Source organism: Salmo salar, chromosome 01, assembly GCF_965601325.2.
Source record: "Salmo salar chromosome 01, fSalSal1, whole genome shotgun sequence".
NCBI lineage: Eukaryota > Metazoa > Chordata > Actinopteri > Salmoniformes > Salmonidae > Salmo > Salmo salar.
In genome coordinates, this window is record NC_138291.1 from 33,672,851 (window position 1) to 33,700,752 (window position 27,902).

Consider the following 27,902-nt stretch of genomic DNA (forward strand, 5'->3'; position numbering starts at 1 on the left):
TAATGGAAGAAAGTAACAAGATGATTAGCAAAGATGTGAAGGAAGGATATGGTGTCTGTTTCTTCCTCTTCCCAAGGTGGAGAACTTCTTCTGTATGGGCTCTCCCCTGGCAGTGTTCCTGGCCCTGAGAGGGATTAGACCAGGGAACAGTGGAGAACAGGACCACATTCTGCCTCGCTCCATCTGCCAGAGGCTCTTCAACATCTTCCACCCCACGGACCCCGTGGTGAGACACAGACCAATGCCCTTCACCAGGGCTATTCTATTAGACTTGGAGGGCTGAAACACCAGGTAGTTGTTTCTACCGGGTAGTTGATTGCATTATAAATCAGTCCCTGATTAGAGTGGAAAAATGTAAAACCAGCCTCAAAGGCCAAATTTGAATAGCCCTGTCCTAACCCTCAGCTCTGTGCCTCTGAGCATTGATCATCTTATGGATGATTATACAGAAGGATTTTTCCTCACCAGAGGATAGACTGGGTGCTAGACTGACTGATTGATTTGTCCCTCCTGCAGGCCTACAGACTGGAGCCCCTCATCCTTAAACATTACAGCAACATTGCACCTGCACAGATACACTGGTAAGAGTTCACAAAGTTCATTAATTTAATTCATTCTCTTGTTGCATATGAACTTCTGAAACTACTACTTACTTTATGGACAGTGACATGTTTTTCTTCACCTAGGTGTAGTGCTATAGACCCCACGCCGTACGATGAGATCCGTCCCACGTTCATCAACCCGCAGAAGGACCCGACGTCGGACACAGAGAGCATCCCCAGCCCCTCCACCTCCCCTGTCCTGGCCAGGAAATACTATGGAGAGTCTATCGCCAGCATGGGCAAGGCCAGCATACTAGGTACATCTGTCAGTCGTCTGGTTGATTCTCTGTATAGAACTTTGTTGCATCAAATCACCATGCATGTTGCATGCACATTAAAATGACCTTAAACGCTTGAATAGGAGTGCCTTCATTACCTGCGCACATGACACAGATTCAAACTCGGGGTGGTCCAAAGCTAGAAGGGAAAGAATCAACTTCATTGTAAGATTACCTCACTCAGCAGGTTCCCATAGATTTTACAGCCAGTCATTTTGTACAGCGGATATTCGTAGACAGCACAACATGTCCTGAGCAGACAAAGCAGGTGGTTCCATTTAAATGTGCTTCAGCATGTACCCAGCCTGTTGTGATGGAGTTGACATCTATTATTGGACTCCCTCTACAGTATTTCCATCACAGACCCACCTGACTGATCATTGGAGATGACACTGGTAACACTGCCATCTTGTGGAGAGAGCATGTAAAGACCAGAGCCGTAGTACTGGGTCTACTTCACTCACCTTTGTTGCACCCTGTGTCTAAAATTAAGCCTTTGCTGTTTTTTCTCCCCCCCCCCCCTGTCTTGTCTGTCTAGGAGCGGCCAGTATTGGTAACAGTATAGGGAAGGGAATAGGAGGGATCCTGTTCTCTCGGTTCTCTCGCTCTGCGCCCTCCGGAGTGTCCTGTGCCATCGAGGCCGGGACCCCAGAGGGGGAGGAGCCGAAGAGGACCGGCGATAGCCAATCAGATTATGGCCTGTCGTCCACCTTGTCCCAGTCCCCCTCCACACTCATAGACCCCTCAGGTTAGTTGAACTACATTTCAACCCCATTGTTTTGTGTACAATTGTTTTGAGTGGAAAACAAATACGGTTTCAGGAATAAATTGTATTGTGATCCATGTAATAAGTGCCCTTTCGTAATATCTCCCACCCCTCCCACCCCTTTCAACCCCCCCTTTCAATTCACATCAATAAGAGTGCTTGACAGTTGCAAGCCACTGTCCATATTAACCGTTAAGTACCCCTTTGAATGTGCAGCAGTTCGGCCTATGACAGTTAGACCTATGCAGTACATAGTAGTTAGTCTAAAATGTATTCTCACAGTGAGTCTCTTTGTTCTACAGTGGAAATGGAGCGCCGCATCGACTTTGAACTCCGTGAGGGCCTTGTGGAGAGCCGCTATTGGTCAGCGGTGACCTCTCATACAGCCTATTGGGTCTCACACGATATTGCGCTCTTCCTACTGACGTTCATATACAAGCAGGCCAACGTGCCGCCACCCACAGACAGTCCTGACCCAGAGTAAACACACAGAGCGACTCCACCATGTCCACACTCACTCATAGCATCTTTATCACCCTTTGTTACTCCATTTTCTCTAACTAGTTTTATACTGACACACTTCTACTAACACACAGACCTCCTTTCGTACCATTTAGGATGGATACACACTCACCCAAGGGTGACACATTGGATTATGGCCCCCTAAGGGGGGCAGCCTGCCTGTCACTGTGATGACCAGTCCCAATGCATGCTCTGTGAAGCATGGGGGCATAGTAGGATCCTCCATCTATCCTTCCAGCCGCCAACGACTATGTCAGAGATTCCATTGCACGCTACCGAAGGGGTCTCCTCTTCCTCTTAAGATCACAGTCTCTGTCTGAAACTGCTGCCCTCCCGGATGTACCAATCTCCAACTCCCCCCCCATGTGTAGCAGGCATGGTTCAGCCATAGTTCAGCCCAACCCAAAGCTCTACTCTCCTCCACAGACTCTCCATGGAGCTGTAGGACGCACAAGCCAGCCTGGACCCCTCAGTAACCTCCCTCATCCACACTGGTCTGTATCTTCTTACCCTGAGTTACGTTTCCATCGACAAGAACCTGGGCTGGATATTGGGACCCTCAAATAATGGAAAGACTTATGAAGGAAGTGAAATTTGTGTAACTTTGTCTCAAAACGTATATTACTGTCTAAGTGAACTCAATGCAACTTTCAAAGGGGTCTAAATCTTATTTCTATAATAGAATGTTAATATATTTCCCTAAGAAAATAATACTAGAGATTGTTTTTCCTTTATTTGTTGTGGAAATGTAAAGAAAGTGGGAGACGAACTTGTCTCGCTGTACTTCGATTTAGTGTTCCTCCTTTTCATTACCATTTGACCATCGAGTGAAGAAGTATCAATTGACAGTAGTGAGCATGCACCTCACACAAAGCTCTGCAAAAAGCCATTTTCATTTTTTTATACAACAAAGTGATTAGATGACGTACAGTTGAAGTCGGAAGTTTAAATACACCTCAGCCAAATACATTTAAACTCAGTTTTTCACAATTCCGGACATTTAATCCTAGTAAGAATTCCCTGTCTTAGGTCAGTTAGGATCACCACTTTATTTTAAGAATGTGAAATGTCAGAATAATAGTAGAGTGATTTTATTTCAGCTTTTATTTCTTTCATCACATTCCCAGTGGGTCAGAAGTTTACATACACTCAATTAGTGTTTGGTAGCATTGCCTTTAAATTGTTTAACGTGGGTCAAACGTTTTGGGTAGCCTTCCACAAGCTTTCCACAATAATTTGGGTGATTTTTGACCCATTCCTCCTGACAGATCTGGCGTAACTGAGTCAGGTTTGTAGGCCTCCTTGTTTGCAGACGTTTTTTCAGTTCTGCCCACAGATTTTCGATAGGATGGAGGTCAGGGCTTTGTGATGGCCACTCCAATACCTTGACTTTGTTGTCCTTAAGCCATTTTGCCACAACTTTGGAAGTATGCTTGGGGTCATTGTCCATTTGGAAGACCAATTTGCAACCAAGCTTTAACTTCCTGACTGATGTCTTGAGATGTTGCTTCAATATAGCCACATAATTTTCCTCTCATGATGACATCTGTTTTGTGAGGTGCACCAGTCCCTCCTGCAGCAAAGCACCCCCACAACATGATGCTGCCACCCCCGTGCTTAACGGTTGGGATGGTGTTCTTCGGCTTGCAAGCCTGGCTGTTTTTCCTCCAAACATAATGATGGTCATTATGGCCAAACAGTTCTATTTTTGTTTCATCAGACCAGAGGACATTTCTCCAAAAAGTATGATCTTTGTCCCCATGTGCAGTTGCAAACCGTAGTCTGGCTTTTTTTTATGGCGGTTTTGGAGTAGTGGCTTCTTCCTTGCTGTGCGGCCTTTCAGGTTATGTCGATAGAAGACTTGTTTTACTGTGGATATAGATACTTTTGTACCTGTTCCCTCCAGCATCTTCACAAGGTCCTTTGCTGTTGTTCTGGGATTGATTGGCACTTTTTGCACCAAAGTACATTCATCTATAGAAGACAGAATGCGTCTCCTTCCTGAGCGGTATGACAACTGCGTGGTCCCATGGTGTTTATACTTGTGTACTATTGTTTGTGCAGATGAATGTGGTACTTTCAGACATTTGGAAATTGCTCCCAAGGATGAACCAGACTTGTGGAGGTCTACAATTTTTTTTCTGAGGTCTTGGCTGGTTTCTTTTGATGTCAAGCAAAGAGGCACAATGTTTGAAGGTAAGCCTTGAAATGCATCCACAGGTACACCTCCAATTGACTCAAATTATGTCTATTAGCCTTTCATAAGCTTCTAAAGCCATGACATAATTTTCTGGAATTTCCCGAGCTGTTTAAAGGCACAGTCAACTTAGTGTATGTAAACTTCTGACCCACTGGAATTGTGATACAGTGAATTATAAGTGAAATAATCTGTCTGTAAACAATTATTGGAAAAATGACTTGTCATGCGCAAAGTAGATGTCCTAACCGACTTACCAAAACTATAGTTTGTTAACAAGAAATTTGTGGAGTGGTTGAAAACGAGTTTTAATGACTCCAACCTAAGTGTTTGTAAACTTCTGACTTCCAACTGTAGAACAGCATTACCTTATGTTTTTGGTTTTAGTAACTGAATGGTGCTGTGTGGCAAACTGTTTTCTTTGAGGTACATTTGAACATCTCATCTTTGGCTCCAGGGAGTGAGTGACACTGGTTTGACTTTCACTTGATGTTCAGATGACATTCACACAATGTCAGCAGGACATTCAAGTGACATAGACATCCGTCCATGTTAAAGTCAAGCTTGGTGAGTGTCATTTTGCATGTAGCCAGCCTTGACTAGTAACTTACATTATTGTCATTAAATGTAATTTAGTTTCTCTTTTAGTTACCGAGAAGCAAAATTAGGTCCCTGTATGGAGCTCTGAAATGTACCCTCCATTTTATGTTACAGAGCAACTTTTCAATCTAACCAAAACACAGGTGAAATCAGTTCTGTTCAGATGGATAGTCTGAAGTCTAATTTTCTCCTAATATATGCAATTCAAGTGTCCAAGAGAGATCATGTCAATGCTTAATCCAGGCTGTATCACAACCGGCCGTGATTGGGAGTCCCATAGGGCGGCACACAATTGGCCCAGCGTCGTCTGGGTTTGGCCGGTGTAGGCTGTCATTGTAAATAAGAATTTGTTCTTAACTGACTTGCCTAGTTAATTTTGTGGTTGGAAGGAGGAGCTGTCACTCACAGGTTTGAGCCAGTAGAAACTCTCCTAAGAAACCTTAAAGGTTATAAACAGGAAGTGACCTTCAGGCACTAAAATATTTACATTGATTCCCTAATCAATAAAATGAAAAGAGGATGTATATATTTTTTATCCAATTTATTTTTAATGATCATTTTCAAATGCATAGTAGTGTTAACATAGATCCCTTAAAGGTCCAATGCAGCAATTTCTCAATATCAAATAATTTTGGGGTAAAAATGAAGTATGTTACTATGAATTAAAAAGGTCATATAGAAGAAAATAGCTTCTTGGCAAAGAGCAATTTCTCAACAAGAATTTGTCAAGGACTGTCTGTGAGTGGTATTAGTGGGCAGGGGAAACTGAAAACGATCTCTTATTGGCAGAGAAGTTTGGAACTCTCTTTTTTTATTGGACTATTAACTAATTTACCGCCTGGTGATGTCACCAGGTAAGCCAAAACTTCATCCAACCAAAACAGGCAGGCAGTCTTTTCAAACGGCTGTTACACTAAACGGGCATTATCATCGTTTTGAAAATGTTCTACCTCATAGTGTGGAAATGTGTATATAAAACACAGGAAAATGACATTTTTGACTGCACTGGGCCTTTAAGGGAACAGGGAATCCAGCAGGTGGCCAAATATTACTAAGTTATTTTATGTCTGTTTTACTCTTAATGGCTAAGCCAGTATGAGCAGAGCATGTTGAAATACAAGGGCATTTTCCCTCTACGAAAGGGCTTCAGGTTAGTTATTCAGCTTTAGTCACTTTTTCCAAGAACAATATGCAAAACTAAACAAGCTCAGTAGATTTGTTTATGGCTCAGAAAGAGAAACATGATGCCTGAATCACTTTGCATCCCATCTGGTCATTTTAAATGTAAATGTGTCTCATCTGGCTTATTGCAGTGTTGCCAACAGATGTTTGAAATCCTAAAGCTGCATTCAAATGGTCTGGCACTGGCTGCTCATTATCTAAAAAAAAAACACATGGCATGTTTTTAAATAAACCGTTTTTTACAATTATAGAGATGCGGGATGATGAAATGGAACTAACCTCAAATTAAGTTGTGTGTTTGTGTGTGCTGCTCACTGCACATTGTAATTGTAGCGTTCCCTGTATGTCCTATGCTTTGTTATCCGAATAACAGAGTCAAATTAATTGTCTAATAATATGTATGGCACAAACTCTTGCTAACTGTTCCAGAGCTAAGGGCTGTGGTCTAGTAATCCACACAATGGATTTTTTTTTTGTTTTTTTTTGAATGTGCTCATTTGGGATCATTGTGGAAGAGTGATGTGCATGTTAGTGGGGCCTATTTTGTGAGTCAAATCAAGTGGACTTGGACCAGACTGCCTTGTAGAGGACCAGAGAACAACTCTTGAGATGTCATGGGCAGTAAGGGAAAATGACTTGGAGTTGTTCAGAATGAATGTTGATGGTGGATACACATTCTCAATGGCTATAAATTGCACAGGACTGCTTTAGACATGGCTCTTATTGCTTTTGTGTGTTTCTGTTAAATGTCTAAGTTGTTTCCACATTGGGCAGTCATGCAACTAATTCTCTCTTATGAAGGGTTTGAACACTCCCCAACATGTTGTTTTAAGTATACTGGTCAAGGACAGTTTAACTGATGTCTCTGCATGCTAAAATGATACCGGCTGGGTATGGGGTTTAGGATGATGGTTGGAGGGGACTATCATAATTGTGGTTGGTTAAAGTTCTGATACATTAGGCCAGCTATCACAAGGTGAACCTCATTCAGAAACAGGCAAGCACCGAATGTCAACTGTGTTCGGAAATATATTGTCTGAAGAAATGAGTTTAAATAGTTTGCTGTGCACGTTGTTTTTTTGTTCTGTTTTGATAATGGTCTTGGGACTCTCTTGTCAGAGAGGTTTCACAAACCTCAGGGATATGTCTGTTATATTGTCTGACCATTCATCTCAGCTCTGAGCAGTTAATGAAGCCACAGGGAAGTCAAAGTACAGTAGCTAGCTGGTCTATCTCAGTGTCGCCCACCATTTGAGAGCTTTGGTTCACCTTTGAACCCTAAGGGATCATCTGTCAAACCAGTTGTGTTCAGTAGGGCACACTGTAGAATACAGTATGTTTTGCAATGGAATATAGACATCAGTGTTCTTATTAGTTAAGTTCTTGTAGTACCGCCTTTGTTTTGTAACAGGAAAACAATGTCCACCTAATTATATGCCCCAGAGCTCTCGCCTTTCAGATTATGTCCACAAAATGAGAAGTACCATCTTGGAATGTCTGCATTGTCTGAGTCGACTGTATGAGCTAAACCTTTTTCAGCAAGACTGTTACTTTGACTTTGAAAGGGTTTCTGCTGGAAAAGTGACTGTCCCTAGAGCTGTGCAATAACCCACCATGCCTGTAATCGATTCAAACTGCCATCCAAAACATTTTATTTTATTAAAATATTTTTCTTATTTTATTCTGTACTCTCCCATCTGCTGCTTTTTTAAAGTTGTTCTGTCATTTCCCAATGATATCTGAGAGGAAGGTCTGTACAGACCTCTGGTCTGAACTGTCTTGTCTGTCTGTATGAGAAGTGCTAAAATGTGTGGGAGGGAGGTCTGGGACGAGGCTGAGGGAGGAAGATATTGTCAAAATATTAAGCAGGAACGATTCGCTAGTTTCCAGGTTCTGTTGGAGCACTATACTGCTATTTGTTTTCTTTGAACCTTAGATCAAATTCTTTCCTCTGCACTGCAGACTTTCCAGCCACACCACAATAGCTGATTGATAGTTTATGAATAGAGCTGTGTGTGATTGAAGATATTGGGTAACACTTTTTATGTGTCTAGATTGGTACAGTAGTTGAATCCAAGTGCACTTAAACAATATCTGTAATGCAGAGTTGGGATTAGTTAAAAGTTAAGTGAATGCAACAAACACTGGACTGCAATACCCATGGTTCTAGCTTTGGCCACAAGATGGCAAACCTCCCCATAAGTTACTCTAAATCAATGGCTCCCATTGAGCATCTGGTCATCGGAGACCTCTCCAAGTCCATTTCCTCTCCACTAACAATGAGGCAAGAATTAGCGTGAGACAGTTACTGATCAGCCCTGCGTTGGTCTGTATATCTGAGCTATTACAAAGGATTGATAGAGGGATGTACTTGAGCGACCCTTCATTTAGTTTGTCCAGTACTAACTCCTAGTTAAATCACATGCAAATACTTTGGCAGTGAATATTAAAAGACTGTCTGTACACCATGCTATAACGCTGTAATCTAGCTGTATGCTTATGTCTATATCTAGGACTGTTTGCCGGGATTGTATCATTTAAGTACAAAGTTACACATTTCCATTGGACACTGCCATATCCACTTGATTACAGACACTGTTGTGAACTTCATTAGAGGATACAGTACAAGTTCCACATCAGTAATTGACTGTCTGGAATTGATTGAGGTTATTTTAGTGACGGGTCGTTCCTGAATTGCTGTGGCATTTGGGCATGGCATTTTGGAAAAATGTAACTTTTTTTCTGTATTTGTATTTAAATGTATTTGGGTTCGTCTTCCTGTCTAAATCAACTAATATGGCAGCTTAATGACTTTAAAAAATGTTTACCATTATGATAGCATTGTGCCACCAGTAGGAGTAGTAACACTGATTATGGTAACACCAATGAGACATTTTAGGTATCTCTAACTTGTCACTACTACATCACTACTGGGACAAGCCACTATGCATACACTAAGTACTTTAAAAATGCATAAATATAAAGTTTTGCAGTATAAAGGTTGTGTGTTATAGCCTAGTGGTTAGAGCGTTGGGCCAGTAACCGAAAGGTTGCTGGATCGAGTCCCCGAGCTGACAAGGTAAAAATCTGTCGTTCTGCCCCTGAACAAGGCAGTTAACCCACTGTTCCCCGGTAGGCTGTCATTGTAAATAAGAATTTGTTCTCAACTGACTTGCCTAGTTAAATAAAGGTTAAATAAAAATGTCATGGTTGTACCTTTGATACACGTTTTTGTGTATATTCAACTGTTTTAACTATTAGTCATTTGAAAGGGTTTTTCATGTTTACAAAAGCAAGGGACGTAAATGCCACCACAATTCAAGACCGACACTAGACCAGTGTTGTGTGAAAGTCGGACACCGTACAGAGAAACCTGACGCAGACAGTACAGTTAGTATAAGAGAGTACTATCTCCTGCTCTGCAGCACCAGTCCCCACTCCTGGCTGCGCTGCATCTGATTCCAAATGTTTACCCGGCAATTAAACAGAGCCTATAAAAGGCAATGGGTTGGCTGCCAGACTCTGACTAGGGGGTTCAGAGCAGCAGGAGAGAGGTTATAAATCGCTTTGATGCAGACCATAGTCTGAGGCCCAAATTCCTTTGCAGGAGCTAGTAAGAGCAGAACACTAGAGGAGAGCCAGAAACCCTGATGATTCATGCCTTGCCGCTGACCACTTGGAGCAGGAGTGCATGCTGCTGTGCAGATGAGCAGATGCAATGGGGAAAAAAAAGGATACCAACTCAATCTTTGCCAAACTAGCCATTTGTGTGTCTATGGCTTTGAATGCACATCAACAAGTAGTTTGGCTAAATATGTCATTCTCTAGAGTGGTGGAGTCAGTGTGTGGATAGAAAAACACAGAAATTCCACACATTGATATGTGGTTTATAATGACTAATAGATAGGTATCCATACAGACTCAACAGGGTTTTATTTCAATAGGGGGTTGGTTCTTCTGCCCTTCAATCGTCCATTACTCGTGCCTGTTAATCTTCTCATCATTTAGGCTAAAGACTCAAACTGTAGGCCCACAGTGTACAATCCACTCATGTTGGTCTTGGAATGATGTATCAGAAATGAAAATACAGGGGTGAGAATTTCTCTTTTTATTTGATTTAGCTATGCTTCAAGAATAATAATGAACAGAAAATGTCAGTCTGATAAGAGGAGAGGGTAGAACATAATTTCAGGAAAACAAATACAATGCCTGTTATTATGATAAACAGCTTACATGTGTTTTAAAACCTCTTAAATGTACATTCCACATATTTGGGGACCCTATTAGATAATTTTTTTCCCATTCAATTCATTCTGGTATGAGAACGGTAGCCCCCATCTGCAAAAGCAGGGTGTCTGCGGAAAGCTGAGTATCTTGGCTATTGATCGGTGCCTTCAAATCTTTGTTATGACTTACTACCATATATGGGCAAACAAATTTATAAGGGCAGGCTGAGCCGGTGACCTCATTTCAAGATGATTGCTACCTACATTTCGGTTTTCGTTGTGAAGCATAAACGAAATAAACACTGAATACGTTGATGCTCACCGAAAGCCGAGACTCCACAGATCATGAGGATATCTTATTTGTCTGCCTGTGACCTACTGTTATTGATCACCAGCCCCCAGAGTAAAAATATTTATTTTATGCTACGTTTTCCACAAACATCTTACAAGGTACAGTAAACTTTGATTTAGTCTGTGTTTGAGCTATAGCTACAGGGGAGGTATCAAATTAATCCTGAGGCCGGTAGGAACAGATCTAGCCTATTACCAATGTTATTGGTGTATGACTTAGTGGCAACATCGAATATCCACCGAGTGACTATATATCTTTGCGCATCAAAAATATGATGTTGCCCGCTTATGCGCTGTAGGCATCAATTCCACGGAAGTGGCTACTTTGGCACCTTGACAGTATTGTAGTCAATGAGATATGCTTTCCAGGGCTATGCAGTTGACCTGGGTGGGACAAAGCAAGGTCTAGAACCTTTTAACATCCAGTGTGCAAAAAAAGTGGGCCAAGCTGGGGCCAGTTGTACTGTTAGAGGTGCCAGTTACATTAGACGTTATTGTTGTCATATCGTTTTCTTCACTGCATTACCAGGCAAAAGACCATGTTCATAATCATCATCGTTGCCACTGTCTAATAACGGATGTAAATAAGAAGGATAGCAAAAATGTGCCACAAGGGGGTCCAAAATTGTTGTCACTGGGGCACTGGCCCCCCCTGCTACCCCCCCAGAACCGCTAGTGCACTTGACACCACTTACTAAAACAGCTGCCAATTTCTTGTTGTAGGTCTATCATTCAAAAAAAAAAACTGATATTGTTCACGTTGTGGAAGCCATCTGATGTGTTTCCAGCTCTAGTCAAAAATAATTCACTTATAGCTTGTCAATGAAAGATGACTTTCAAAATAAAATTAAAAAAAGGTTATTTTTGTGTGTGCTTGATCTTGTGTATTCTGAGCTATGTAACTCCTATCTTCTGATCCTTTCCTCATAGTCTCCCAGATGTCTTCTTTCCAAATGTTTGCATGTCACAATCATGTAGTTACACATGAATAGCAGTTACTTTTGGGTATGCCTATTTAGGCGGAAATCTACATTTTGCCATTACATTTAATGAATTGAAATGAATGAGCAGTAGCTAGGCCTATCCAAATCTTATTTCAGTCACTGGACACTTTGTAGCATATTTACAGTGAGAGCGACATAGTGCAACATTGTATTTTAGACCAGTGGGCTCCGTCTCTGGATTTGATAGTTGGATAGGACTTTAAAACGTGTTTTCTAAATGAGTAATTGTGTGCAATTCTGTAGGCCCCATAGCGGTCACCGGATGTACCACCGTAAGCTCCGTACTATTTCCATAAAAGGTATGCAGCAGCGGATATGCCCTTGTTATTCCCTACCAAACTGTTGACATTTCCTCAAATGAGTGAAAGCATGGAATAAAACGACAATATCATATTTTAAATTTTCCCAATGTATTTCTAAGTAAGAGTGCGTATTTGGGGACATAATTGAAACTCCAAGCCTAGTGGCAAGAAAATACCAGCGAAAAAAAGGACCCGATCGTAATAAAAATGATAAATTACATTGTGCGTAATTTCCCGCGTCACATTATAACATTCCCCTTCCAATGACCGATAAAGAAAGTATAGTAGGAGCAGGGGGAATAACCGGTCGGGTAGTGCTATCCGGATTCCTTGGAATATCCCTACCCTAACCTTAACTCCTACCCTTAACATTTTATATTTATACTTCAGTTGGATAGGGACTCCCCAAGGATCCCAGATAGCACTGATCGTGCTGGGAGAGAGGCCCTGCTGCACTATTTGAAAGGAAAAGACGGATTGGAGCTGGAGTAATGAGTGACGTTATCTGGTGGAAAGAGGGAGGGCGAAAAAGAGACGGCTGGACTCCATTAGCTGAAGCCTGAGGAGACCCTTTGGGATACTTCACTTGGACGAGTTCTTTGGGATTTTCTCTTTGAACAGACCTAGATACATGATTTAGAAGAAAAAAAACGTGTTGACTATCGAAACCTCGGAAGTTTTAGTGGCTTTTTGGATTTGGGTTGGTGTATTTGAGAAGGTGAGTGGACACAAACTGATTTAAATGTTCGTCCTCCCAGCTCGCAATAAATGTAGCCTAGTCAGTATTTTGCGCACTCTGCTGCTAGGAATTGAGTTTTGTACGCCTACTGCGCATTAAAAGACTGGTTATATCTGGTAAACAAATTATGATTCGGGTGTTTAACTTCATTTTACTTCATGAAACTTAATTTAGCTAATTTATGGGCATGTTTTACTGGTTGACCAGATTTAGTGTGCTCATGACTTCTTGCATGGGGCTGCTTACGTAATCAACTTCATATTTTGAATGACTCTCTTTACCGTTAGAAAAAGCAGGTGAACACACAAATGAGAAGTCTTATTGTTCAGCTTGCCATAACTAGGCCTGTAGCCTACCCTTTGTTCTCATTTGGTTATTGAATAATTGACTGCGTCCTCTGTTACATCCAAACAAGTATAGTGATATCACAAGCATTCTTCAAATGGCCTATAAGATAACTTATACATTTGACTTAGATTCAAGGAAACACACTGTTGAAGTTATGGAAGCGCAACATCTTCCCAAATCGAAACACTAACACTGATCGGCTATGGTGGTGAGGGTCCGGTGCGTCCTCAAGTCATTTTCAGCCTGCATATGACAAACTAAATGAATGTAGCCTATGGCACGAACTATTTGGATACATCCGTTGATGTATCCAAGGGTAACAGGTTTACATTTTTCCTACCAGTTGAATGGAACAATGTTTATTATTAGGCAATTTTTCCTAATTGTTGTGATTTGTGGCAGGATGGCGCTGGACGGTATACGGATGCCCGATGGCTGCTATGCCGACGGGACGTGGGAACTGAAGATGCACGTGACAGACCTCCACAGGGATGTGTCTTTGAGGGTCACTGGCGAGATCCACGTTGGTGGGGTCATGCTCAAACTCGCGGAGAAACTCGGTGAGAGATGTTTAATGGTGTCACACTCCTTTTAGTACAGATCTGCTGAAAGAAATGTGCCTACATGTTCTGTTTTTATGTCCCATATCATTCAAACCTTTGGAATATAAATAATGTTTTGGCCATTTTGATTTATGTCACTGGTTTTATTTCCCCACATTGATTTATGCTTCTATTCAGAAGGACATTTTCGTCTACATTTGTTTTCCTTCTGTGGTTGACCAAGGGGGAGGAAGGCCATAGTTGGTCATGAGGCAATGTTCTTTAGCCCCTATCCCCTTTACCTCCCATCTGCAGATGGGTTCTCTATGGCAGTTACCTTGTCATATTTCTGGAGCAGTAAATTCCTTTCTTTGCAACATTGTTACTCAACTGACCACTGGAATGCCAGTTCATGTAAACACCATTAACAGATAATAGCAACTTGTAACCAGTGAGCGACATGTATAAAAGATGCAGGCTACTGTATTGGCTTAAGTGGGAATTCAGAATCTATCTAGCCAGTAATGTTTTATATGGACACACTATAACTTCTCAAATATTCTAGCACATGAGAAGCAGCATCAAGTGAACCACTTCCAATGGAATTATGCTGCCATGTCACAAGTTCCTGAGTGAGAGAGACTGAATGGAGAGTGGGGATAAAAGCTCTCTATGAGGCTCTGGGACACTGACTTGTTTCATGGTGGAAAAAGGTCATGGTGGCAGTGCAGTTTGGGTCTGGACAGCATGTCGAATACGCCCGAATACCCAACTTTCCTCCATAGCACAACGTTTTATACCCTGGCCTGCCCATTTCCCTGTTTTAGCCCTCCTGTTAAAGCTCTGGATAATTGGGGCCGTTGTTCCCTGTGGTCGTCTGCTGCATTTAAACCAGGCTCATAAGCTTCATTGCTGCTGCACCATGTGGGAAGACATGAATGTGTGTGGTTGTATGAAGCTGTGCATGCAATCCTCACTCTTCTGAAGGCCTGGATTCTTTGTTACAGGACAAGGGTGTGTGTGTTTGAAGGGGGTTGTCCAACTTGTTGAAATATTGAACTCATTCACTGCTCTTATTAGTCAATAAGTTGTGTGTTCATGGTACTTTTCTCAGTCTGCAGGAATCATATTATGCATGGTCCTGACTACCTCTGGCTACCTGTTGGTCTTGTGCGTTATCTCCAGTAGATTCCAGTGGTTTGATGGCCATGGATTAGAATAGCTTGGTTCGGCTGACTATGACTGGTGGTTGTTCTGGTCACACTGAACCAAAACAACACTATGTGAGTGGAGTAGGCTGTGTGTGTGTGGGTGTGGGTGGGGTGGTTGCATGTGAGGAGATGCACACAGACTCCCCATTGGCGAGATCACCAGTGGCTTCAGTATCTCTTGATTACTGTAAAAGCACTGCCGCTGAGCTATCTAACTAGTTACCAGTCATTCCTGTCATATTGACTTCTTAAGCCCTTGTTTGTGTATTATTTGTTTTGATTACACTCACGTGAGAGTTGAGCAGTTTAAGTAGCTGCCATGGCTATCCTAAAACACTCCCCACAGTTTACTGGTTGGTTGGTTGTTTTCACATTAAAATAGGCTTTGTCAGGTTGTTTTCTATTGTAATCATTAACCCAGACCCTCTGTAGACTTCACACATGACTACTACACTCACTACCTCTTTCAGGTACAGTACATTGGCCTGTTGCTCAAATACTGTACCTATGACCAACAGAGAAACCGGTTAGTCAGTTGCATCAATGTGATGATCAAGTGTGATCAGAGTTTTGGGTGGAAATCAACAGGTTGGCTTTGAACTTGAGAGTGGGAGCATGGGACTCTCACATGATGAAACTGTCATGGGCATCCCCCTCCCCTCTCATGTGACACTGGTGTAGGCGCCACCTCTTTGTGTGCTTTTCCCCAACTGTAAGTGACCTGCTTTCATGCCTCCCAGTCCACCCACCTTTCTCACTCGTGACATTGTTGAATAGTTTAGAACAGACCCCTCTGAACTGTTCTCAAGTGCTCTAGTCACATGTACACATATGGATTCGCTGATTGGTTGGATGCGATGCGAGTCGTATGGTTGTCTTGTAGTATGCAGGCTCTTTTGGAGGGCACTTTTTGAAGGTAGTCAACACACACATGCTGGGGGACACTTAGGTGCCACACACTTCTGGTATGAATGTCCTCTGTCACAGACACAAAGGACATCCTTGTGTTTCTATTTGTGGGACAATCCTTGGCATGCCTTGCGCTGCATTGTGTCACACACATACTAAATTAAAATCCCAGGACCTCTCATGATGGTTTCACAGCTATTGTTCACAGCTATTGTTCAATGCTCATGTTCAAAGCACAGCACTTTTTTTTTTTTTACCAGCACAGTTGTCTTATTTATTGTGTTTGTTTTGATGTATAGTGGGTCGTGGCATGTCTGCATCATGCATGTCCGTGTGTGTGCTGTACATGCGTGTTCTGTGTCTTATCCCTCAGCCCTCCATCTCCTTCTATAAGCAGTGGCCTTCCTCCTATCTCTGAGTCTCCAGGATGATGGATGAAACTGAAATGCCAGTAAAGCACTTTGCTATTGATTACAGCCTTCATTCTCCTTTAGCCTGCAGAGAGGAGAGCTGTATTTAAGGCTGCATAATTGATCACCCCCCTCTGATCGCCCCCTCACTCACTACGTCACTTGTTTGTGTCTGCTGGCTTTGGACATTGAAAAATAACAGAGTAATAGAGTGCTTCCTTTGAAAGCTTTCTGTTGGAATCGAAGAAGGGGAAACAAACATCCGACATAACATTAGCAGTCAGCTTTATTTGATGAAGATAGAACAATTGTCATACTGTATTATATCAACCATTGTAGAAAGTCTAGCTTATCTGTAGAACTTCTTATATTTTGGTTCACTATCAACTCCGGGTTAATGAGTTGCACTAATTGTCCAATTTGGCCCAACTTGATTTTACACTCAACCATGCACTTTTGCTGCTGCATCACAGTTGCCATTCTTTTCATCTACTTACTCAGTTTCACACCATAAACCATAATTTGCCACATCCTGAGCACATTTCAACACCAGACATCGCCTCCATCTAGAGGTCTGTGCGGGATGGATTTCTTCATACCGCACCCGCTGGCTTTGTGTCCGTCTCCCGCCCGCTCTCGCTGGGTTTGTGTCCGTCTCCCGCCCGCTCGCTCTCGCTGGGTTTGTGTCCGTCTCCCGCCCGCTCGCTCTCGCTGGCTTTGTGTCCGTCTCCCGCCCGCTCGCTCTCGCTGGCTTTGTGTCCGTCTCCCGCCCGCTCGCTCTCGCTGGCTTTGTGTCCGTCTCCCGCCCGCCCGCTCTCGCTGGCTTTGTGTCCGTCTCCCGCCAGCCCGCTCTCGCTGGCTTTGTGTCCGTCTCCCGCCCGCCCGCTCTCGCTGGCTTTGTGTCCGTCTCCCGCCCGCCCGCTCTCGCTGGCTTTGTGTCCGTCTCCCGCCCGCCCGCTCTCGCTGGGTTTGTGTCCGTCTCCCGCCCGCCCGCTCTCGCTGGCTTTGTGTCCGTCTCCCGCCCGCCCGCTCTCGCTGGCTTTGTGTCCGTCTCCCGCCCGCCCGCTCTCGCTGGCTTTGTGTCCGTCTCCCGCCCGCCCGCTCTCGCTGGCTTTGTGTCCGTCTCCCGCCCGCCCGCTCTCGCTGGCTTTGTGTCCGCCTCCCGCCCGCCCGCTCCCGCTGGCTTTGTGTCCGCCTCCCGCCCGCCCGCTCCCGCTGGCTTTGTGTCCGTCTCCCGCCCGCCCGCTCCCGCTGGCTTTGTGTCCGTCTCCCGCCCGCCCGCTCCCGCTGGCTTTGTGTCCGGCTCCCGCAAGAACTGGTCTAGAACACAACCGCAGTCCCGCAATGTTATTTTTGGCATATGTGACGCAGCTTGCTTGCCAGCCATGGTCACAGACTCCTTGCTCAGTCCAAACGCTACGCCACGCCCACAGACATTTGTTTCTATAAAGTTTATTTCTGGAATTTCTTTCCTTATTGCGTTTGAGCCAATCAGTTGTGTTGTGACAAGGTAGGGGTGGGAAACAGAAGATAGACCTACTCGGTAAAAGACCAAGTCCATATTATGGCAAGAACAGCTCAAATAAGCAAAGAGAAATGACAGTCCATGATTACTTTAAGACATGAAGGTTAGTCAATGCGGAAAAGTTCCAGAACTTTGAAAGTTTCCTCAAGTGCAGTCGCAAAAACCATCAAACGCTATGATGAAACTAGCTCTCATGAGGACTGCCACAGGAAAGGAAGACCCAGAGTTACGTCTGCTGCAGAGCATAAGTTCATTAGTTACCAGCCTCAGAAATGGCAGGCCAATAAATGCTTCACAGAGTTCAAGTAACAGACACATCTCAACATCAACTGTTCAGAGGAGACTGTGTGAATCAGGCCTTTATGGTTGAATTGCTGAAAAGAAACCACCACTAAAGGACACCAATAATAAGATGAGACTTTCTTGGGCCAAGAAACACGTGCAATAGACATCAGACCAGTGGAAATCTGTCCTTTGATCCGATGAGACCAAATTTGAGATTTTTGGTTCCAATCGCCGTGTCTTTGTGAGACGCAGATTAGGTGAACAGATCTCCGCATGTGTGGCTCCCACTAAAGTGAGGAGGTGTGGGGGGCTTTGCTGGTTACACTGTCTGTGGTTTTATTTACAATTCAAGGCACACTTAACCAGCATGGATACCACAGCATTCTGCATCCCATCTGGTTTACACTTAGTCCCACTATCATTTGTTTTTTTAACAGGACAATGACCTAACACACCTCCAAGCTGTGTAAGGGCTATTTGACCAAGAAGGAGAGTGATGGAGTGCTGCATCAGATGACCTGGCCTCCACAATCACCCGACCTCAACCCAATTGAGATGGTTTGGGATGAGTTGGACCACAGAGTGAAGGAAAAGCAGCAAACAAGTGCTCAGCATATGTGGGACCTCCTTCAAGACTGTTGGAAAACATTACAGGTGAAGCTGGTTGAGAGAATGCCAAAAGTTTGCAAAGCTGTCATCAAGGCAAAGGGTGGCTACTTTGAAGAATCTCAAATATAAAATATTCTGACTTGTTTAACACTTAGTTTTTTGGTTATTACATGATTCCATGTGTGTTATTTTAATAGTTTTGATGTTACTATTATTCTACAATGTAAACAAAATAAAAAATAAAATAATAATTGAATGAGTAGGTGTGTCAAACTTTTGACTGGTACTATAACTATTCAGCACCTATCCTCAGTACTTTGTTGAAGCACCTTTGGCAGCGATTACAGCCTCATCTTCTTGGGTATGACCCTACAAGCTTGGCACACCGGTATTTGGGGAGTTTCTCCTGTTCTTCTCTGCAGATCCTCTCAAGCTCTCAGGTTGGATGGGGAGTGTAGCTGCACAGCTATTTTCAGGTCTCTCCAGAGATGTTCGATTGGGTTCAAGTCCAGGCTCTGGCTGGACCGCTCAAGGACATTCCGAGTCCTGCGTTTTGTCTTGGGTGTGTGCAGGTGAACCTTTGAAGGGTGAACCTTTGTCCCAGTCTGAGAACCTGCTCCAGAGCGCTCAGGACTTCTCCCTGTACTTTGCTCCGTTCATCTTTCCCTCGATCCTGACTAGTCGCCCAGTCCCTGCCGTTGAAAAACATCCAAACAGCATGATTTCTGCCACCACCATGCTTCACCATAGGGATGGTGCCAGGTTTCCTCCAGCTGTTACACTTGGCATTCAGGCCAAAGAGTTCAATCTTGGTTTCATCATACCAGAGAATATTGTCGTGCATTTTACTGATGAGTGGCTTTCATCTGGCCACTCTACCATAAAGGCCTGATTGGTGGAGTGCTGCAGAGATGGTTGTCCTTCTGGAAGGTTCTCCCAACTCCACAGAGGAGCTCTGTCAGCATGACCATCGGTTCTTGGTCACCTCCCTGACCTAGGCCCTTCAACCCTGATTGCTCAGTTTGGCTGGGCGGGCAGCTCTAGGAATAGTCTTTGTGGTTCCCGACTTCTTCCATTTAAGAATTATGGAGGACACTGTGTTTATCCTGCAGTCATTTTTTTGTTGTTGTACCCTTCCCCTGATCTGTGCCTCGACACAATCTTGTCTCGGAGCTCTACGGACAATTCCTTCGTCCTCATGGCTTGGTTTTTGCTCTGACATGCATTGTCAACTGTGGGACCTTATATAGACAAGTATGGGCATTTCCAAGTGTATGCAAACACACTGTAGATTGTGCAGAATAAATCTATTTGGGTTGTGTATCAGAGTTCCAGGAATAGGGTTTGTTAGAAAAGCCAAACATCCTCTCATCCCTAAAATCGGAAGTTCCTTTATTAATACACAGTACTCTGAGTGATTTCTGAGGGAGGGGGAAAGCATGGAGGAGTCAAAGTCAACTTTTATTCTTTAAACAGTGTTTGAGTAAAGCTGTAATGTTTCCCCTTAAACCTGGGTGGGTATAGAACATTCCCACTGGGAGTCAAAGGGGGCTTTGGCTCTGGCTTTACTATTCACCTACAGTGGGGGAAAAAAGTATTTGATCCCCTGCTGATTTTGTACGTTTGCCCACTTACAAAGAAATTATCAGTCTATTTTAATAGTAGGTTTATTTGAACAGTGAGAGACAGAATAACAACAAAAAAATCCAGAAAAACGCATTTCAAAAATGTTATGAAATGATTTGCATTTTAATGAGGGAAATAAGTATTTGACCCCTCTGCAAAACCTGACTTAGCACTTGGTGACAAAACCCTTGTTGGCAATCACAGAGGTCAGACGTTTCTTGTAGTTGGTCACAGGGTTTGCACACATCTCAGGTGGGATTTTGTCCCACTCCTCTTCGCAGATCTTCTCCAAGTCATTAAGGTTTCGAGGCTCGACTTTGGCAACTCGAACCTTCAGCTCCCTCCACAGATTTTTTTTTAATGGGATTAAGGTCTGGAGACTGGCTAGGCCACTCCAGGACCTTAATGTGCTTCTTCTTGAGCCACTCCTTTGTTGCCTTGGCCGTGTGTTTTGGGTCATTGTCATGCTGGAATACCCATCCACGACCTACTTTCAATGCCCTGGCTGAGGGAAGGAGGTTTTCACCCAAGATTTGACGGTACATGGCCCCGTCCATCGTCCCTTCGATGCGGTGAAGTTGTCCTGTCCCCTTAGCAGAAAAACACCCCCAAAGCATAATGTTTCCACCTCCATGTTTGACGGTGGAGATGGTGTTCTTGGGGTCATAGGCAGCATTCCTCCTCCTCCAAACACGGCAAGTTGAGTTGATGCCAAAGAGCTCCATTTTGGTCTCATCTGACCACAACACTTTCACCAGGTGTCCTCTGAATCATTCAGATGTTCATTGGCAAAATTCAGACAGGCATTTATATGTATTCTTGAGCAGGGGGACCTTGCGGGCGCTGCAGGATTTCAGTCCTTCACGGCGTAGTGTGGTACCAATTGTTTTCATGGTGACTATGGTCCCAGCTGCCTTGAGATCATTGACAAGATCTTCCCGGGTAGTTCTGGGCTGATTCCTCACCGCTCTCATGATCATTGCAACTCCACGAGGTGAGATCTTGCATGGAGCCCCAGGCCGAGGGATATTGACAGTTCTTTTGTGTTTCTTCCATTTGCGAATAATCGCACCAAATGTTGTCACCTTCTCACCAAGCTGCTTGTCAGTGGTCTTGTAGCCCATTCCAGCCTTGTGTAGGTCTACAATCTTGTCCCTGACATCCTTGGAGAGCTCTTTGGTCTTGGCAATCGTGGAGAGTTTGGAATCTGATTGCTTCTGTGGACAGGTGTCTTTTTTACAGGTAACAACTGAGATTAGGAGCCCTCCCTTTAAGAGTGTGCTCCTAATCTCAGCTTGTTACCTGTATAAAAGAGACCTGGGAGCCAGAAATCTTTCTGATTGAGAGGGGGTCAAATACTTATTTCCCTTATTAAAATGAAAATCAATTTATAACATTTTTGACATGCGTTTTTCTGGATATTTTTTGTTATTCTGTCTCTCTCACTGTTCAAATAAACCTACCATTAAAATTATAGACTGATCCTTTCTTTGTCAGTGGGCAAACATACAAAATCAGCAGGGGATCAAATACTCTTCTCCCCCCCCCCCCCCCCCATGTACTGTGTTGTGTTGCTCCTGCTTAGTATCATCCTGGCAGCTGTGTAGAGGGGAGTAGGATTCAACTGCACCTAGACACTTTTTGTTTTCCCTTCCTAATGCTTATGGCTAGGATTCGAGGGGGGTAAGCTGATCCTAGAGCTGTGATGTAAGGGATAGAGTGGTGGAGGGCTGGCTCAGAGGAAGGGGAGATGGGCTTGGGGAGGTGGGGATGTGTGTGATGTGAGCCATTGCTCTAGAATTCCATAAAAGTCTTCTGGGGAGCAGGAAATGACTTCCAGGGTTTGGCATGTGGACGCTGAGGTGCCGTCATTCCAATACCTCCTGCTGCCTGCTTCAGCTCTATCCCTCTCTATTTTCTTTCCGTCTTTAGTTCACGTTCATTCTCTCTTCCTGCCATCAACTACTCCCTTCTTGGAAAATATATTGCGTATGAGGAGCCTGTGTCCTGAATTTTTTTTTTTTGGGGGGTGGAGTTTATATTTATAAGCAATGTATGCAATGTCAAAGTAGTTGCCCTCTTTGCCCTTTTTTTATTTTGATGTCTTTTTAATGAGTGGACACTATTTAGAAGTCGGATATATTTATTTTGGATGTGAATGTGGAAGCAAAGGTCTGCCTGGGTATTTTTGCTTTATGGAGGCGTTAGTTAGCGATTGAGACGTATTGGCCTTAACCAACTGACATTTCCTTTAAAAAGCGGTGAAGAGGTTTTCCCAGTACTCCAATCAGAATGGGAGGTTTGAGTGGTCAATAACGTTGTTGTGTTTTGGACACTTTCCCCCCTGACAAGCCTGTCCATTCGGTGCTTCATTTATAAACGTCGGGTACATTTTTAAACTAAATGTCTGTGTGCACTGTTTCTGAAAAGACTGCGCACGCACAAATATTGAGATTCATAAACTTGGCGCATGCAATACATACACGTTTCCTGTTATAAATCAAACTGTGAACGAGCATTACAACTCTCCATGAATAACGCCCATTATTCACCTTTTATGGTGACAATAACGCCCTTATTCACCTTTTATGGTGACAATAACGCCCTTATTCACCTTTTATGGTGACAATAACGCCCTTATTCACCTTTTATGGTGACAATAACGCCCTTATTCACCTTTTATGGTGACAATAACGCCCTTATTTGCTGTATACTTTGGAATTAGGCCAAGACGGTAGGCTGTCAAAGGAAATGGCAATTGCAAACTTGATCAAATGCATTTGGAGGTGTTGGCAGAATGTTTTCTTGTGACATTTGCTGTATCTGGCTGTTTCTGAAAGACAAAAACAATTGCAAATTGTTGTGGACTTGTAAACGGATTGTTTGAATTCAATGTTTTGCATTTACTTTTTCCCGACCCGAAATATGCTGCGCTGTCCCCGAATTATGAAACATTTCAACTACAGTAGGCCATTTTACAGTGGTAGCCTATACACATCAAATGCACCTGTTAAATTCTACTGTGTTATAAACCGCCAACCGTGCTCCCTTTCGGATGCATAGAGCAAAAACCTGGAATGATATTAGCCTATATAATAGGCCCAATTAAATGAGAGATGTGCATGGTAATTTGGTGTATGGCTACTTGGGGATTATGAACTCATCATTGCCGGAAAAGGTGTACTCTTGAAAATGAAATGGTGTATCTCAAGAGATTTCATCCTGCAAAATGTAAAATAAATTTGCACACGGCTACGAACTGGCGAAGTAGGCCGTGATTCAATGATAAATTAACAGGCACCGCATCAATTATATGCAACGCAGGACACGTTAGATAACTACACATGGTTGATGATATTACTAGTTTAACTAGCGATTATGATAAGATTGATCGTTTTTTTTATTAGAAGTTTAATCCTAGCTAGCAACTTACCTTGGCAAATTCTAACAGGTAGTCAGCCTGCCATGCAGGCTCCTCGTGGAGTGCAATGTAAGGCAGGTGGTTAGAGCGTTGGACTAGTAACCGGAAGGTTGCAAAAACGAATCCCCCCCTGAACAAGGCAGTTAACCCCCGTTCCTAGGCCGTCATTGAAAATAAGAATGTGTTCTTAATCTGATTTGCCTAGTTAAATAAAGGTGTACCAAAATAAAATCGGCAAATCGGTGGCCAAAAATACAGATTACCGATTTGTTATGGAAACTTGAAATTGGCCCTATTTAGTCGGTCGACCTCTAATCCTAACTGACCTAAAACAGGGAAATTTTATTAGGATTAAATGTCAGGAATTGTGAAACTGAGTTTAAATATATTTGGCTAAGGTGTAAAAAATGTGTATGTAAACTTCCGACTTCAACTCTATTTTGTGGGAATGCAATGTTTATAATGAGGCCCCAGAGAATGATGGTCTGTGTTTGACAATGGTACGGACGGGGGGTTTGTAAAGAAACGGATGCGATTTATCACAGGATGTGACTTCCTGTGTAATTTTGTTTCTTAACCTCCCCTCCACTCTGCTCTCCTTGGGTTTAGGGGCTTTCTGGACGGATGCAGAGCCTTCCCAGACTTGTCTTTGGTTTGGAATAAGGGTCTTTGCTGCCTACAAAGAGAAAGATGATCAGATCGTCTCCCTTTCTTCCTAAAGAGCAGGAAATGTCTCAAATCTCCCGCAGTGTTAGCTGTACATGCTTCATCTTCCCTATCGTGTTGCCGTGACTCACAAATCAGAGGTAGCACAGAGATTTGAGTCGTGACTGTGAAGCAGCCTTGTCCATTGGTCAGAACCCTTCACAACCACAGAGAGAGAGAGAGATGGCCTGACTGAGCCAGGCGATAGCCTCACTCTGCTCTAATCTATCATACAGGAAGTAGTTAGGCTAAGTAGCAACCCTGGCCTTCCCAGAGCTTTCCTGTTACAGTAGCACGATCCTGCTGGGATTTACTCTCCATATGTCTCCCCCCCCCCTCACACTTTGAGGCCGCCACCACCCCCAAGAGGTCTACTCTCAAACACAACAATGTTGCACAACCACCACCTTGTCAAAGGCAGAGCACTACACTACAAATTGTGTTGAATTCCCCATATCGAGCCTAAATCTAAATGCAAAATGTTTCCCAAGATGGCAGATCTAGAACTCAGTCCCCTTCTCTCCCTCCCTTAAGCTAGCTAATTGCTGGTTCTTGGGCAGTTCTGCTTGCTGTTTAAAAATCCAGCTGCTTTCTCAATAAGCTGTAGTAGTACAGTTAGCTGTGTACATATTGCTGTATTTATTGTTTTTTGTATAATTATTGTCATGTGTTCAATGTGTTTTTACTACGTACTGAAAAATGAATTGCCCCCCCGGGGATAATAGACTACTTTTAATTATGTTTGGCATCTCAAACATGCAGTGGAAAGGCCTTTCATGGCTCCTCCTTTTGGAATCTGATAGTTGTTTTTGTTGTCCCCGACCTCAGTCCTCTCCCAGTGCTGCCTGGTGGCTTGGCTGTCTTCTGTCCTTACGCCCAAGGAGGAAGCTGTCTGCCGGCCACATTGTCGGAGAAACACCAAGCACCTGTGGGTCAATGGAGTAAACCGATATTGTTTTTGTGCCTAGCCTCCGTTCCATTCCAAAACCCTGTCACCTCCCCCTCTATCCTCATTTAATCCCTTTTACTGATCAGAAACAACTGGCTAAGCATTAAAGCGACAATCCACAGTTGAAACAATGACAAAGCAGCCACCCCACCACTTTTTTGGTAAATGCTGCGAGATTGGGCTTGAGAGACTACTTTCAAATTCATGGACTAACTATGTACATACCATCTGCCTATTCCCTGTCCCTCTTTATTTGGGTGAGGTGGGGCAAGGAGCAATCACTGGTTTACCTGGGTAGCCAAACTAGCCATCCCACTCAGCTGTTCCCTTCTGTCAGAGAAACCTTTTGTTATGCTAGCAACTCCTTAGCCTGTTAACACCAGGAAACCTAGGGCCTATTGGAAAGAACTAGGCCTACTTTAGAGATGATGGCCAAGGCTATGGGGGTTTTGATACTTTTGCAAAGGCAGGTGTGAGTGAAGCAAGGTTATGATTTCTCAGAAAATTACACTGGTCAGAGATTCGGGGGACATCACATTAGCATGATGGATTGTCCGTGAGTATGACAGATCTCCCATCGCCGATGCCTTGGGGGATGTATGGATGCCTTCTCTCTCGCTCTGCTACGTTTATCCTGGGTTAGAAAACTGACTGGACTGTGGGGCCTGACTCTGAACCCAGCAGGGTAATTGTATAAAGCTGTGTCAGGGTGATGCATCCCCATTATTTTGCTGTGTTTGGATTATGACACCAATGGACACCAACAATCAGTCTCGGAGGAGTGAGTGAGCCTCTCGTTTATCTAATAACCCCCACAGCAGCAGAGCTCTCCATCTCCCCGATCTCTCTGATACAGTCCTGACTCTCAGTGAATCCTAGGGGTCATGGTCAGTAGGTAAGGCCAGACCTCTCCCCGTATGGACCTTCAGGGATTCTGAAGTTGGACACCTCTCTCTCTGTCTATTTCTGTCTTTCTTTCTCTCGCGCTCTCTCTCTCGCGCGCTCTCTCTCTCTCGCGCTCTCTCTCTCTCGCGCTCTCTCTCTCTCTCGCGCGCTCTCTCTCTCTCGCGCTCTCTCTTTCTCGAGCTGTGTGTCTCTCTCGCGCTCTCTCTCTCGAGCTGTGTCTCTCTCTCGCGCTCTCTCGCTGTGTCTCTCTCTCGCTGTGTCTCTCTCTCGCTGTGTCTCTCTCTCGCTGTGTCTCTCTCTCGCTGTGTCTCTCTCTCGCTGTGTCTCTCGCTGTGTCTCTCTCGCTGTGTCTCTCTCGCTGTGTCTCTCTCGCGCTGTCTCTCTCTCGCGCTGTGTCTCTCTCTCGCTGTGTCTCTCTCTCGCTGTGTCTCTCTCTCGCTGTGTCTCTCTCTCGCGCTGTGTCTCTCTCGCGCTGTGTCGCTGTGTCTCTCTCTCTCTCTCTCGCGCTGTCTCTCGCGCTGTGTCGCTGTGTCTCTCTCTCTCTCTCTCGCGCTGTCTCTCGCGCTGTGTCGCTGTGTCTCTCTCTCTCTCTCTCTCGCGCTCTCTCTCGCTGTGGTGTCTCGCGCGCTCTCTCTCTCGCTGTGGTGTCTCGCGCGCTCTCTCTCTCTCGCTGTGGTGTCTCGCGCGCTCTCTCTCTCTCGCTGTGGTGTCTCGCGCGCTCTCTCTCTCTCTCGCTGTGGTGTCTCGCGCGCTCTCTCTCTCTCGCTGTGGTGTCTCGCGGGCTCTCTCTCTCTCGCGCTGTGGTGTCTCGCGCGCTGTGGTGTCTCGCGCGCTCTCTCTCGCGCGCTGTGGTGTCTCGCGCGCTCTCTCTCTCTCTCGCTGTGGTGTCTCGCGCGCTCTCTCTCTCTCGCTGTGGTGTCTCGCGCGCTCTCTCTCTCTCTCGCTGTGGTGTCTCGCGCGCTCTCTCTCTCTCTCGCTGTGGTGTCTCGCTCGCGCGCTCTCTTTCTCGCTGTGGTGTCTCGCTCGCGCTCTCTCTCTCTCGCTGTGGTGTCTCGCTCGCGCTCTCTCTCTCTCTCTCGCTGTGGTGTCTCGCGCGCGCTCTCTCTCTCTCTCGCTGTGGTGTCTCGCGCGCTCTCTCTCTCGCGCTGTGGTGTCTCGCACGTTCTCTCTCTCGCGCTGTGGTGTCTCGCGCGCTCTCTCTCTCGCGCAGTGTCTCTCGCGCAGTGTCTCTCGCGCAGTGTCTCTCGCGCAGTGTCTCTCGCGCAGTGTCTCTCGCGCTCTCTCTCTCGCGCTCTCTCTCTCGCGCTCTCTCTCTCGCGCTCGCTCTCGCGCTGTGGTGTCTCGCGCGCTGTGGTGTCTCGCGCGCTCTCTCGCTCTCTCGCTGTGGTGTCTCGCTCGCGCGCTCTCTCTCTCTCTCGCTGTGGTGTCTCGCTCGCGCTCTCTCTCTCTCTCTCGCTGTGGTGTCTCGCTCGCGCTCTCTCTCTCGCTGTGGTGTCTCGCGCGCTCTCTCTCTCTCGCTGTGGTGTCTCGCACACGCGCGCTCTCTCTCCCTCTCTCTCTCTCGCTGTGGTGTCTCGCGCGCGCTCTCTCTCGCTGTGGTGTCTCGCGCGCTCTCTCTCTCGCTGTGGTGTCTCGCGCGCTCTCTCTCTCGCGCTGTGGTGTCTCGCGCTCTCTCTCGCTGTGTCTC

At 44.7% G+C, this 27,902-nt stretch overlaps 2 protein-coding genes across 8 annotated transcripts in view; both read left to right on the forward strand.

Annotated features, from left to right (window-relative positions):
- ddhd1a (DDHD domain containing 1a) overlaps nucleotides 1-9,354 on the forward strand; it is a 47,018-nt gene extending 37,664 nt beyond the window's left edge. For both annotated transcript variants that reach the window (XM_014193950.3, XM_014193958.3), the window contains 5 exons: nucleotides 77-226; nucleotides 517-581; nucleotides 687-859; nucleotides 1,419-1,628; nucleotides 1,949-9,354. In XM_014193950.3, the coding sequence (XP_014049425.3) occupies nucleotides 77-226; nucleotides 517-581; nucleotides 687-859; nucleotides 1,419-1,628; nucleotides 1,949-2,130 (780 nt within the window). In that variant the 3' untranslated portion in view covers nucleotides 2,131-9,354. The remainder of the gene's footprint in view (nucleotides 1-76; nucleotides 227-516; nucleotides 582-686; nucleotides 860-1,418; nucleotides 1,629-1,948) is intronic.
- A 3,070-nt stretch (nucleotides 9,355-12,424) lies between these two features.
- Nucleotides 12,425-27,902, forward strand: part of LOC106601584 (fermitin family homolog 2) — a 99,242-nt gene continuing 83,764 nt past the window's right edge. For 2 of the 6 annotated variants that reach the window (XM_014193923.3, XM_014193904.3), the window contains exons 1-2: nucleotides 12,426-12,748; nucleotides 13,520-13,677. In XM_014193923.3, coding sequence (XP_014049398.1) covers nucleotides 13,521-13,677 — 157 coding nt within the window. In that variant the 5' untranslated portion in view covers nucleotides 12,426-12,748; nucleotide 13,520. Of the gene's footprint in view, nucleotides 12,749-13,519; nucleotides 13,678-27,902 lie in introns of all 6 variants that reach the window. The other 4 variants (XM_014193913.3, XM_014193930.3, XM_014193898.3 and 1 more) reach the window with 3 other exon arrangements.